Here is a 14,350-nt window from a genome sequence, read left to right on the forward strand (position 1 = left end):
AGGTAATTTGGGACAGCATAAGTATTTTGAGTTTTGCATGATGCAGCATGTCCGATTATAATGTCCACTCAGTTAGTAATATATTAGGGAGAATATTTAATCAGCCAATTATGTGGCAGCAACTATAAGCATAAAAGCATGCAGGTGTACTCAAGAGGTTCAGTTTTTCAGACCAAATGTCAGAATGGTGAAGAAATGTGATCTAAGTGACATTAACTATGAAATAATTGTTGGTGCTAGACAGGGTTTGAGTATCTCATAAACTCAGAGACTGTCTCTAGAGTTTGCAGAGAAAAAAGAAAACAAAAAAAAAACATTCAGTGAGCAGCAGTTCTGCTGCCAGAAATGAGTTGTTGAGTGGTCAGAGGAGAAGGCCCAGTGTGGTTGAAGCTGACAGGAAGAAGGCAGTAACATAAACAACCACACATTACAACAGTGGTATGCGGAAGAGCATCTCTGAACACACAACACATCAAACCTCTGAGTGGATTGGCTATGGCGTTTCTGAGTATGGGACTACTGGCTCTCTTTGGCCATATCATATCAAATATTCCATATGAAATGGTAAAGGAAAAGTTGAAACAATTTTGAATAATGATCTGTATGTTCAGTGAAGAATATGCTTTCTTGCTGTGTCCCAAATTACTAAAAGTGAAGAAATTATTTTGGCTGAGCGATTACAAAATAGTTTGCTATACATTCACGTCAGCCAAGAACATGAGGATTGTAAAAAAAAAGTGCAGTGGTATCATATTAAAACTGGTGAGGGCAGACTCACAAACTGAATTTACAAAGTGTCCCACATTACCTGAATTCACCCGGACAAAATTAGTTGTTATGTGAGTTCAAATCCATGTAGGCTATGAATTCAGTTACATGATTAAGTTTTGGCAAAACAAAACGGGCAAAAACTTAAACTCTACATTAATCCAATTTGTCACAAATATTTTGTCATTCACAGGGATACATTTACAATTCTTCCACATGGCATGGAAATGAAATGGAATACTTGTAATTATAATCTTGTCTGCATTAACCTACCTGGAGTACAGGGCTTTCCGGGATGCTGGGTAGGACGCAGACCCCAGTGCATGCCGACCTGCCAGGCGCCTTGGTCCGCTGGGGAAACAATTCTGTGAGTAGTGGCATCTTTTATCGAAGAAGAATACCCGCGACCGTTATTCTGTTCTTCACTAAACGTCCTTCCTCCGAAAGTAGCTTTCAGCCGTAGCGCTCCAGAGCATGTCCAAGTGACGGGTATTTACTCTATTCCATCATGAAGTAAAGCTGCCTACCTGCAGATTCTGAAGCTGTTTGCATCGTGCCATGGCCAGGTCAAGGCATTTAGAGATTAGACACTGGGCCAGCTGCTCCCATTCGCATTGATTCTAAGGCTGTGTTATCAACACAAGCATCATTCCGTGAGCAAATAGGTGACTGTTGGACAGTGTTCAGTAATCCAAGGCAGATCATAAAGTGCAATGAGAGACTCACATTTCTACACCTACTGTGTGTGGACTCTCTACATCCGTATACATTATTTGGCATACACATGTCCTATTTGAAATGAAATAGCTGACTGTACACTATTCAATCTATCTCCACATAATTACTAACAAAAACTGGCACTGCAAATGTGATGTTCCCAGATACCATCAACCTAAACTCAATAACCCATATTGACAGTGAAAATACAGTACTGTGCAGAAGTCTTAGGCACCCTTGACTTTATTATATATATATTTTGTGTGTGTTAGTATAAAAGAACACATTTGAGATTTCCAAATATTCATTTTCCAAAATATTTAATTTTAGAGACATTTTTGTATTTAATTTAGAAAAGTAACATATTACTGTAAGCAATTTACAACTTCTTACATAAAAACTTGATCAAGGCTGTCTGAGATCAGAAGCAAGGAGCCAACCAAAGTCCGCAGAAGAACTGTGGCTCTCCAACATGCTTGGAACAACCTCCCTGCAGATTGTCTGAGCCAACACTGTCCTGCAGTTCTATAACTCAGAGAAGTGATGCAGTTTTTACACCTAAGGGTGGTCACAAAATATATTGATTTGATTCAGTTTTGAACAATTCTGCCAAATGACTAATAAAGGAATGTTAAATGTATAGTGCATTTATTTAGAATCTTTCAAAATCTGTACAGCATGTTATACAGGTGCCTAAGACTTTTGCACAGTACTGTATGTTATTAGAATTTTTAGCAAAAACTGAAATCTCTCATTTACATAAGTATTCATACCATTTGCTGTGGTGGTCCAAATCGTGTTCAGGTACATCCTGTTTGCTTTAGAACTTGATCGGAGTCCACGTGTGGCAAATTGAATTGATTGGACATAGTTCAGAGTGGCACATGCTTGTGTATATAAGGTACCACAATTCACACTGAATGTCAGGACCAAAAACCAAGCCATGAAGTCCAAGCCTCTGTAGACCTCCGTGATAAAAGTGTTTTATTTATCAAGTGCACAGCAAAACACAAGGTCGTTCTAAAGAATGAAATTCTTAGGACATGACAGGCAACAGCTACGTAGTAGACATTAAAAAAAGCAAAAATATACATAACAGATGGGGAAATTAAATATTAAATATTATAAATATAAAGTGAAGGAGTGCCGATGGATATGTACATTAAATTGTAGTGATGTACATTTAATGTTCATAGGAAGCCTACATGTGCTGGTTGAGAAGCCTGATGACCTGGGGGAAAAAACTGTTTGTGAGTCTGTGATGCTCCGGTAAAGTCTACCAGACGGCAGCAGTGAGAACTGTCCATAGCCTGGGTGGCTGTAGTGTTTAATGATTTTCCGTGCTCTCCACGGCATCGTGTGCGGTAGATGCCTCTCCACGGCATCGTGTGCGGTAGATGCCTCTCCACGGCATCGTGTGCGGTAGATGCCTCTCCACGGCATCGTGTGCGGTAGATGCCTCTCCACGGCATCGTGTGCGGTAGATGCCTTGCACGGAGGGGAGGTGGCAGCCAGTGATGCGCTCGGCTGTCTTCACCACCCCTTGGAGGGCCTTGTCAGAGCAGAGCAGCTGTCGTACCAGGTCGTAATGTAGCCAGTAAGAGCGCTCTCAATGGAGCACCTGCAGAAACTGGGGAGAGTTTTGACAGACGTGCCAAAATTCTGAGTCTCTTCAGGAAGTTCTGGGCAGTTTTTGGGCAGATTTTACTGCCGCGTCCGATTGCCTAGACCAGGAGAGGTCATCATTGATGAACACACCGAGGAACTTGAAGCAGGAGACTCTCTCCACTTCAGCTCCGTCGATGTGAATGGGGTGACACCACCCCCCCATTGCGTCCTGAAGTCCACGATCATCTCCTTAGTCTTGTTGACGTTGAGAGAGAGGTTATTGTCCTGGCACCATGTTGCCAAGGTGCTGATTCATCTCTAAAGCTTGGAGTGTTCCCAGGAGCACAGTGGCCTCAATAATTGTGAAATAGATGTTTGGAACCACCAGGTTTTCCCTTGAGTTGGCTGTCCGGCCAAACTGAGTAAGCTGGCAAGAGGGGCCTTGGTCAGGGAGGTGACCAAGAACCGAACGGTCACTCTAACAGAGCTTCGTCCTCTGCAAATATGGGAGAACCTGCCGGAAGGACGCACTCCATCAATCAGGCTTTTATGGTAGAGTGAAAGCCACTCTAGAGGAGATGGCATATGATAGCCCACTTTGCCAAACAGCATTTAAAGGAGCGTGAGAGCATGAGGAAAAAGATTATCTGGTCGGACGATACAAACATTTTACTCTTTGGGCAGAACTCCAAGCACTATGTCTGGAGAGCCCCAGGCACTGCTTATCACCTGCTAATACCATCCCTACGGTGAAGCATGGTGGTGGCAGCATCATGCTATGGGGTGCTCCTCAGTAGCAGGAACAGGGAGACTGGACAGAATTAGGGAATGATGAATGCAGCCAAATACAGAGAGGTCCCTGAAGAAAACCTGCTCCAGAGTGCATGCGACCTCAGACAGGGGCGAGGTTCACCTTTCAGCACGACAATAACCTGAAGCATACAGCCAACATGACACTGGAGCGGCTTCAGGACAAGTCTCCTGAGACAAGACTGCCCTTGAGAGGCCCATTTCAGGCTCAGATTCAAACTCCACAGACCTTGTGAAAAGCTTCCCAATCTGACAGAGCTTGAGAGGATCTGCCAGGAAGAATGGGATAAACTGCCCAAATCCAGGTGGGCACACTTACCAAAGAAGACGTGCTGCCAAAGGGGGTACTTTAAATCATATTATGTAATGAAGGTTGATTCAATTAAATATGAGATGGATATTGATTGATTAAAATATGCAGCATTTCAGTCATTCCCCAAACTTCCAGAAAATGTTTCATTTCCCACCCAGTTCAAAATTCTGTTCATTCACAAAGACAAAACCAAAATTCATCTTGTGATTTAATTCAGAGGCAATGAACAAACAGTATTGCACATACATGGACAGCGAACATAAAATCTCACTCAGATATGTGAACAGACTATTTATTTTCCGTGAAAGTTTCTCTTTAATGAAGTTAGTGGCATCTGACCAATGGGAAACAGCTGATGAAAGAAAAGAATCTGTAGGCAACAACAGGAAAAAACACATCGCAGATTTCAGTCAAAGCTGGAATGTGCCAGTTTGGAGAGGACTACACCACATATTTGTTTTGAGAGCAGGCCCATTTCTTTACTCTGAAAACATTTTTTGTGGTCACTTCCTGCTCCTCCACACAAGCTCTTTTTATATATCATTTATACTGCAGTCTTCAGATTATAAATGCTTGGAATCATGACACTTAAATATTGGATACCTATTTTCACTCTATAGTACTTCTTGCAAGCAGCTCAGAGGGCACATACATACATAAAACTCCTGATTGGGTGTGCCCTATAACCTAAAACATTGCTCAAGCTAGGTTTTGAAACAGCTGGTCAGCTCAACGCTCAACATAGTTTGTTCCTAATAAAGTGTTCAGTGAGAGTATATAAGCCCAGTCTCAGTTCTTTTAACTGATTATTCTTGTTTTTACAGGGGGGTTTCTAACTCTTCTGAAGTGCACTCTAACACCATGAGTCTGGAGCAAAGGACGAGCATCAGGTTCATGGCTGAACTGGAGAAGAAGCCACCAGAGACCCTGGCCATGCTGAAAGAAGTGTACTGGAAACAGACAATACCCTGCGGCTTTGAGTGTTTGAGTGACACAGGTGGTCAAGTGTCTTTTTATGGAGATCTGAATACACACCCTACACTCCCACAGACAGAATTACAAAAACGTCCATGAATTCAAACACAGGTAATAACTGCCATACATGTCTTAGAAATGCTTTCAAGTTAGAAGCACCTGTGCAGACTTTTCACAAAGGCTACACAAAAGAGCGTTCATCACCTTTGCATCTGTGAAGTCCTCTGTAACCATACCGAGACGTCACGGGTTGAGAGGTAAAATAAAAACTAACCACAGGAATACTGAAGCAGTAACACATTGCCTTCCATCACGCACATATCACATCGATACAATGAGAATGAAATAAGCCTGAATAAAGCTGGTTTAGTAGATCAACACCACCCGATGTAAACTGATGAAATTACATCAGAGCTGACAGCTGAAGCTTCATCATCTCAGCTAGCGAGTTGTAGGACTATTAAAGTGATTTAAATAGTGATTTTGGTGGGGGGGGGGGGGGGGGGGTTTATGGCAGGGCCCTGCAAACTGAAGAGACTGCTAACCTCCACAGGACTGACAGAACGGACTACACTTCGCACTACACACACAGGAATGTATTAGTCAAACGTGGTCCCAGGGACTAAATGCACACAAATTGCTGAGAACAATCAGTTCCAATTCATTTTTCCCCGAACAGGTAATATTTACTTTGAAAGAACTTGAAAATAGAGACGCCCCCTCTGATGAAGATGTGTAATTTAAGACAGACTTCCAACACTCCCTCAGTTGGACCAAACTGCACAAATTGAAATAACAAAAAAAAAAGAGAAATGAAAATAAAACCTGAAGAAAATCAGCTTCCTGCTGACCTGACTTGACTGACACAATAATCTTCTTTTTTGCTCCCATGTCACATTTAGAAAAATAACGCAAGACTGAATCAGCCATAATAGGTCTGTGCTTTGACGATTCAAACTCTTATTTATTGCTTGTGCCACAAGAGAGCCGTAAGATGAATGGACCTTAAACGCAGCAACTTTGCTTAAAAAAAATAATAATAAAGAAATGTATAATGAGTGCAATCATTTGCTTAAAATGATCAATTAAGTGCCGATTAACAACGCAAGTGTTGGGAAGGGGTGGTAGGGGCATTGGGACAGGGTCGTACGGTGTTGGGACGGGGTGGTGCACGTGTTGGGGCGGGGTGGTGCGGGTGGGTGTGGAGATTGAGCAGGCACATAATTCAGTAAAGATGCGATCAGCAGGAACAGAAGCCGGTCATAGGGACCTACCTTCTATGGTACTCAAGATTCTGCCTGATTGGAGTTTGAAAGCGGGGTAAAAAATGACTGAAATCAGTTGAAATCAGGGGCATTGCTTCTGCATATTCCATTAATGTGTATACCATCATTAGTAACAGAATATGATATAATTAACAGTAATCATTTTAATATTTTACACCAGAAAAAAAAATAAAACATAAGTAAAATAGTAACTGTTGCTGGTTTCATGTTTAGCAGCATAGCCAATGCGACTGTAAATGTAAATCAGGTCTGCTTAATCTTAATAATTGACACCTAATGGCCAATATCAGGTGACTTCATAAACGTGGTAATTTAACTGTGGTCACATACTGTATCCTTAAAGTATGTCACTAATACAGTCTAATATGAATCTGTCATATGACCATGAAACCATTCTACTAACTTTACGTCATCATAAAACAGGATTGAACTGGCCTTGTGGTGGTGTCTACACCAGCACCAGACAGGACGTTCCAGTATTAACGACAGTCCAATCACAGGCCTAAATTCACCTGTTTGTGGAGGTGTGGCCTAACATTAAGGGCGGAGCTAACTGTGTTCTGGCACGAGTGGTACGTTAGAGATGAGGACATCCCGCTCAGATCTTGAGCAGCTGCTCGGCAGCCGCCAGGTGAAACAGGAAGTTCTCCGTCGCCGAGGGGAGGCGCCGCTGCTGTAAGGTCTCCAAGGTGATTTTGGAATCCTGGCATTCCTCCGCTAGAGATCTTAAGTTGGTCAAAATCTCCTTTGTTTTCACAGAAATATCCTGGAATCACAGGGCATGATGGGTGAAACCATGACAAAATAATCATACAATTTATGAGTGATACAGTATCATGGCACTTAAGTCCCATTATTATTATTACTACTATTATTATTATTTTTAAATTATGATTGATGCAGCCCACATCATACCTCTTGAGACCTCCAAAAAGATACTTAGTATTCACAAGCATGAAAGAATAATGGGGGGAAAATATATATATTAATTGTAATAATAATAATAATAATAATGTACCCTGAGATGCCATGTTTAAGTATGAGTCACTCAACTCACAATACAAGTGATTCAGTGCAGACTGCCAAACAGAGTTAGAGTTAGAGTGAAAATGAGAGTTAGAGTGAGAGCGAAAGAGCCTATGGCCCAGCAGGGAGCTGAACCGGCAGCCATTTTGAATCAGCACAAGAGAAACGCTCACAACGGGTGAGCTGGTAAGCCTGAGCCAGCCTCCGCCCAACCCTGAGCAGACACACGGCGGCTAAAGGCAGCGTTTCAGGCACCCAGGGGCGCACCTTTATGACCTGGCTGTCGGTCCTGTCCGCGTGTTCGGCCGACTCCACGATGAGGAGCCCGATGTCTTTGTGCAGTTTCCCCATCGTCATGGCCTCTGAGGTGCAACACAAACATCTGCATCATAACACCACCTAAATGGCTTCTGGAACCTTCTGCTACACCCAGTTACTAATATTATCAATATAAACATCAAATATAAAGGTTAAGGTCACAGCTCACAGCTGTTTCTGGGAAATCCCTAAACAACCAAGTTCAGGCATAATTTACCGCTTATCTTTGTCAGACTCAAGTGAAAACGCCTGGTTTCATATGCATCAGTGTTTTCACACACTGTGAAGAAGGGGGGTAAAAAGAAACTGATCAACTTACAACAGGTACATGACTGGGACCCGCAAGGTCGCCGTTTCAATCCCCGGTGTAGCCACAATAAGATCCACACAGCCATTGGGCCCTTGAGTAAGGCCCTTAACCCTGCATTGCTCCAGGGGAGGATTGTCTCCTGCTTAGTCTAATGAACTGTACATCGCTCTGGATAAGAGTGTCTGCCAAATGCCATTAATGTAATGTAATGTAATGTAGCATAAGGACACAACGCTGGAGACTGCAATCTGACTGATAACAATAGTGATCGCAAAACACTTAGATTACCACATACGTTCATTAATGGTTCTTAAAATGTGACTAACAGGATGAAGGAACCGAAAAACCCTCCTTGGGGGGAACCAGGACCTTTTGTTTTGAGACACCAGGGATGTCACTATTACAAGACGCGTTACTGCAGAAAGACGGACCACTCTTTTACCTTTTGCGTTCGGGGAAATGGTGATTTCACTGTCGGGAAGGTTGACGTACACATCGAAAAGGTCAGGTCTGTTACTTATTTCTGGATCAACAAATCCAGCAACATATCCTGAAATAGAAGGAGACGCAGAAGTGACAAGTGGAAAATGTCTGGTGCACCAATGATTCATCAACTAAAAAAAGTTCTTCCAGTTGATTTGTTAACAGTGTTCTATGTCTACACAAAAAAAAAAGAAGTCAACATAAACAATATTGCATAACTAAAAAGCATTTCTGAAACAATTGAATGTCATATTTAGAAGTTTCATTAATATCGGGATACTGGGGGCCAAGCACCAAGGGTGAGCTGGAGCGTGTCGGGGGGGGGGGGGGGGGGAGCCTAATCCATCCAACACCGTCCAAGCCAACTTGTGTATTAGTTGTAAGGGAACATCTGTAATACAAAACTGTTTTTGGAAAACTGCTATTCTTTAAGTGGCGCAGTAGCGCTATCTAGGGCAGAAGTGAAATTGGATAAATTACCTCCTTGGATTCCTCTTTAATTTGTACATTTGAAACATTACAGGCCTGGATTTAAAGCAGAGGGGAATACACTGATATAGCACCGTATTGAGGTACCACTGGATCAACGTTTCATCTAAATATATTTTTTACACGGTACACGTTATTCTTGTGCACGTCGCACCTGTGCACAAGCGAAGCGAGTCCAGTTCCGTGTCATTCAGATGGACGAAGGGATGCAGAATAGACCAGTCCTTCCTATGCCATGTCAGTGCTGGGAGAACTCTACGGTACACCAGGAGAAAAGGCTTACTTCACAGGAATATATCTACATTCACAAGGCAGCTGTCCTTGCATTTAAGGTAACACTTCGCAAGTACTGTGCTTTCACAAAATGGGAAGGAAAGAAATGAAATGGCAGGGCTGACGATAGAACAACAAGTGAAAGCAACAGTCAGAGCCTCTCATATTAGAAAATATTCCTGTAGAGCTACACACTAGGGGGCCAATCTCATTAAGGTTCAGTCTCAAACAACCAAACAACTTATGCCGTCAAGTCTCAAAAGTATGATCGCTAACCAAACATTCTTAAGTACATATCACATGAAAATCGAGCCTTGGTTCTAGCAGCCTTGGTAAACTATTCACAAAGCAGTAGCTGTCTTCCTTGCTATTTGTCTCCAATTATCTATAGATTAGCTTTCATTGTTGGCCAATATTTCACAACTCTGTGATGAAGGACTAGGTATCAAAAACGCACCACTGCTGGTTGGTTGTTCAATATCAAAAGGTTGGGCAGCCGGTAGCCTAGCGGCTAATGTGCATGACTGGGAGCCAGAAGGTCGGTGGCTCAAGCCCCGGTGTAGCCACAGTAGGATCCATACAGCTGCTGGGCCCTTGAGCAAGGCCCTTAACCCCACATTGCTCCAGGGGGGATTGTCCCCTGCTTAGTCTTTTCAAGTGTACATTGCTTTGGATAAAAGCCTCAGCTAAATAACTGTAATGTAATGGAGGTTGGCCCACGTTAAGAGAGCACGTTGCACTGTTAGAGCGTCATCACCTGGTGAACTCCAGCAGGGCCTCGACTCGGGGGTGGTGAACCACAACCCTCTTCTTCAGCATTAGGGCTGTGTAGAGTATGATGCTCTCCATGCCAAACTGGGAAACCACATCTGCAGCAGCACAGACACAGAGCGCTCTGTAATCTCTCCAAGCCTTTGCATGTTATAAAGGTCTTACCATATCAAACCTGTTCCATTATGGTATAGTATTTTATATTTGTATTAGTTTCCTATTTAAGTTCAAAAAGTTGTGATCTGTGTTTAAGAGCCCCCGTTCATCATGTTAGTTTCAATACCTTTTTTGCATGCAAATCTCAGCCAACAGATGGCCGAGATTTTGGTGTCTAGAGCAATCAGAAGGAAACCTTGGTTGAATAGAAATTATAAAATGTGAAAAGTCATTGATCTAGCCAGGAAGGAACGGCTTTGTCAGAGGTAGGAGTGAATTTCCACATGCCATAAGCTTTTCATACTGGCTAGCCCAATGGTAGAGAAATTGAACTTTGACATTCTCAATGATGTGAAGGCGCTCTTAAGACCACGCAGATTTGTTCATTGACATTCACAACAGGAAATTAAGCACATTCTGATGGCAGGGTTAGGGACTTTCACAAAAACCTACGTCACTGTGCTTGTTAAATTTTCTGGGTGTTTTAGGTACTAAAGCCAGGAGAATGCTGATGAGTGTGGGCCTGTGAGTGAGTCGTGGCCTCAGTGTAAGCCCCCATTAAAAACACAGGAGAGAGCCCGGTCCCAGTGCACCTTTGATGGAGCCGGCTAAGTAGGCCTTTCGGGCGTCGTGGTCCTTGATGAGGAAGGATCCGTTCTCGTCGCTCTGACACACACCCTTGGTCAGGACGGCGATGTAGCCCTCCATCATCCTCACCGGACTGCCATGTTTGGAGTACATCCTGAACCACACAAACACACAAAAACACACACACCCACACACACACACACACACACACACACACACACACACACACACACACACACACACACACACACACACACACACACACACACACACACACACACACACACACACACCCCAATGTTTCACAGAAGAAATGCCAATGCTTGTTTATTTATTGCAGAGGATAGTCCAACTCATGCTGTCATGCATTAGACACAGTGCCCCCTGGTGGTGAGAATGCACAGGGAGTGAGGGTGTCTGAACAACCACGTGGATTAGCCCATTAATTCAGCAAGGAGGTAGAACCAATTTGTGAAATCAGCTGGCTGAGTTCATGGGCAGAAGAAAAACATGGCAGGACTTTTACCTTCTGACCCCAGGGATGAGGGTGGGGGGAAGTAAGGCCTACCTGCACAGGACTCTACTGAATGCTGCATACTTCTCAGGGTTGAAATCCTTTGCAGTAATTACTATTGAAAAGTGTGTCACCTTGATAAATAAACAAACAAAAAGAAAAAAAATTGTGATAAGGAAAAGCAATCAAACTCATCCCTGTAACTTAAGACATGTCCATGAAAGCTAAACAAATTAAATTAAAAACTTGCAAGTACTAACCCCCGAGGAGAATGGTGAAATTAATTATTGACTGATGTTATAGCTACCTCTTAACAATCTTTTGCTTTTTTCCTATTCAGTGACAATCTGCTGTTACATTAAATTGCAGTTCTTTAGCCGACGCATTTACTCAAAGCTGCTTACAGTTGATTAGACTAAGTAGGGGCCAATATCCCCTGGAGCAAGGTGGGGTTAAGAGCCTTGCTCAAGGGCGCAACAGCTGCATAACTGCACCGTGGCTACACCGGGGTCCCAGTCAGGCGCCTGAGCCGCGAGGCTATCAGGGAGGCCATTAGGAATGCCCCGGGCCCGTGTGATTCATACCTTCCTCAGGGCAGTGGGCTCCTGCACCTCCACAGTGGTGATGTAGTACCAGGTGCGGCTGAACTGGCCGAAGACGAAGGTGTGCAGGACACACCCATCCAGCGTCAGGCAACACTTCCTGAGTAGGATGCCGCGGAGTTCCCCGCTGACGGAGGGGTAACACCACACCCACAGAACGTCGCGGTTCACATCCCTTTCTGAGGGCACACCAAGACGTGGACATTTAGGGCCGGCTTTACACACGGAGATTAAGACTAGTCCCAGACTAAATTCAATTTTTGAATGGAGATTCTCCATACAAAAAAATGACTTTAATCCATAACCATGCTTAATCTCAAGCCAACCCTGAATCTTGGAAACCACAAAGCGGGCAGTTACACAGCCTTAAGAAGAAAATCTTGGGAATCGCCTTACCAATTAAGCCAACACTCAGCATAAGTTGAGTCTCAACTCCAGCCATGATCCATACCTCTCCCACAGCCAGGAGTTCAGTGGAGTCTGGACCTTTCTAGAACAAAAAATAACAATAATTCTACAATTGAGACTGAGTGAAGACACAAAAACATAACTGGTCCAATTTAATTTAGTTGGGATACTTAGGCCATACTGCAGTGTAGCACAGTGCACACCATAGCTGGCAGTTTGAAGTCAAACGGTAATATGACTTCACCTCACAGTCATGAAAGACAAACAATTGTTTTGTTTTTTGTTTTTTTTAATCTGTAAATAGTAAATAGAAATTTAGTCAACAACACTAGTTTCATAGAAAAAGGCCAAACTATCAAGTGGCTTCTTGCAATAGCCTAGTGATCGCGGGGAACACATACTGTATGTGATGACAAGCTAACTAAGGGAGTTCTCCAGTCACCTGACCAAGCAGCTGACACTATCGCGCAACCAGCGTGACAAATAAAACCGGAACTAGCTAGTTAGCTATGTTAATATATTAAACAGATTCTGGGTAACTAGCTAAAGTAACTTGCTTCATCCACAGCTGTAGCATTTACAGGTAGGGAGGAGATGTGTAGTCTACGAAGCCTTTTCTGAAGATTAAGCAATTACAACTATTACAATTATGTTAAGCAACATAGACAACAGTATGCTACATGGCATTACCTGAATGGTTCACATTAGCTACCTTGTAAACGGATTAATGCGCTAGTAACGTCACTAGCTAGCTACCTAGTTGGAACGCGCATAGTTAGTTACGGTTAGCATACTAGCTATTTACAAGCACGCTAACTTGACTAGCTGCATTGAAACGGTTGCTGCATTGAATCGCTAGGCTAGTATGTCACTTTACCCAACTACATGGAAACGCATGTCCGTTTCAAACTGTTCAAATGTCCAATATATCTAGCCACGGAACTTGCCCGACAAGCTAACGTTAATTTTTATCAGACACCGGTGCATAGATAGTTAAGTAGTTACAGCCATTTTGTGAAGAAAAGTGTGATATTTACGACAGTTATCAAATCAACTATCCAGCTAGATGACAGTTAACACAGACTAGCTATGCAGTTTAGCATACGGACCTGGAGTAATAACTCTGGAAAATGCACAGGCTGAAAAAGGAAAACACAAAAATGCTAGCTAACTAACGCCAGCTTGGCAAAAAACTTGCAGAAATAAAATGAACACAAAAATCTCTTCCTACTTTTTCTGTTCGCGCCAGGCAATGGGCCCGATGCTGCCACCTATTGTGTTGGATGTTAACTTTCGGACATAGAAATATTACGACGAGAATCAATATAAAATAATGAAAGATAGTCTTGACATATGGGAATTATTATTATTATTATTATTATTATTATTATTATTATTGTTGTTGTTCTATAATATCTATTATGCAATAATAATAATATATTGATTTATTGTATAATAATAATAAGAAGAAGAACACTTTATATTTGTTTATTATATGCCAGATATCCTTGTAAAAGGGGCAACTTGTAAAAACAAAAATGTGAATGCAATAATTACAAGTACTTATTCAAAATATATTTTGAAAACGTACATTCACCAGTCAGTGAAAATAAATGGTTTGTTTTATAACAACTTTCTGATTCTTTCTGTCCAAAATAAATGTGAAATTATGGGTCAAAGATGGGAGATCCTGCTACAGAATGACAGAAGTTTACAGAAGTTTATTTCACCTCCTGGAACTTCAAAATAATGCCAACAGCATAATCAGCTATGATAGCCTGCTGGTGACTCTAAATGTATTTAGTAAAATATTTATAAGCCAGCCCTGCCTGTAATTGCCACATGAGAAAATATGTCAGAAATCCATAACATGAGTTTCTAGTTAAAACAATATAGACTAGCACTTTGAATCACAAATGTATGTTTTATAATTCA

The 14,350-nt window shown here is 42.3% G+C and overlaps 1 protein-coding gene across 4 annotated transcripts; it reads right to left on the bottom strand.

Annotated features, from left to right (window-relative positions):
- Positions 1–4,411: 4,411 nt before the first annotated feature.
- dennd10 (DENN domain containing 10) lies at positions 4,412–13,661 on the bottom strand. 4 transcript variants are annotated; one of them, XM_061227440.1, is made up of 10 exons: positions 13,525–13,661; positions 12,404–12,497; positions 11,990–12,186; positions 11,460–11,539; positions 10,897–11,045; positions 10,134–10,245; positions 9,258–9,358; positions 8,574–8,681; positions 7,771–7,865; positions 4,412–7,243 (listed from the first exon to the last, which is right to left on the bottom strand). In XM_061227440.1, the coding sequence occupies exons 2-10, from the start codon at positions 12,447–12,449 to the stop codon at positions 7,076–7,078; spliced, it is 1,056 nt and encodes a 351-aa protein (XP_061083424.1). In that variant the 5' UTR covers positions 12,450–12,497; positions 13,525–13,661; the 3' UTR covers positions 4,412–7,075. The 4 variants fall into 4 exon arrangements, with proteins under 4 accessions (XP_061083424.1, XP_061083426.1, XP_061083427.1 ...); XM_061227442.1 differs by having other exon boundaries at positions 12,404–12,493; positions 13,525–13,628; XM_061227443.1 differs by lacking the exon at positions 13,525–13,661 and adding an exon at positions 13,106–13,377 and having other exon boundaries at positions 12,404–12,493.
- Positions 13,662–14,350: the final 689 nt, after the last annotated feature.

This window comes from Conger conger, chromosome 18 (assembly GCF_963514075.1).
Source record: "Conger conger chromosome 18, fConCon1.1, whole genome shotgun sequence".
NCBI classification, from domain to species: Eukaryota; Metazoa; Chordata; class Actinopteri; order Anguilliformes; family Congridae; genus Conger; species Conger conger.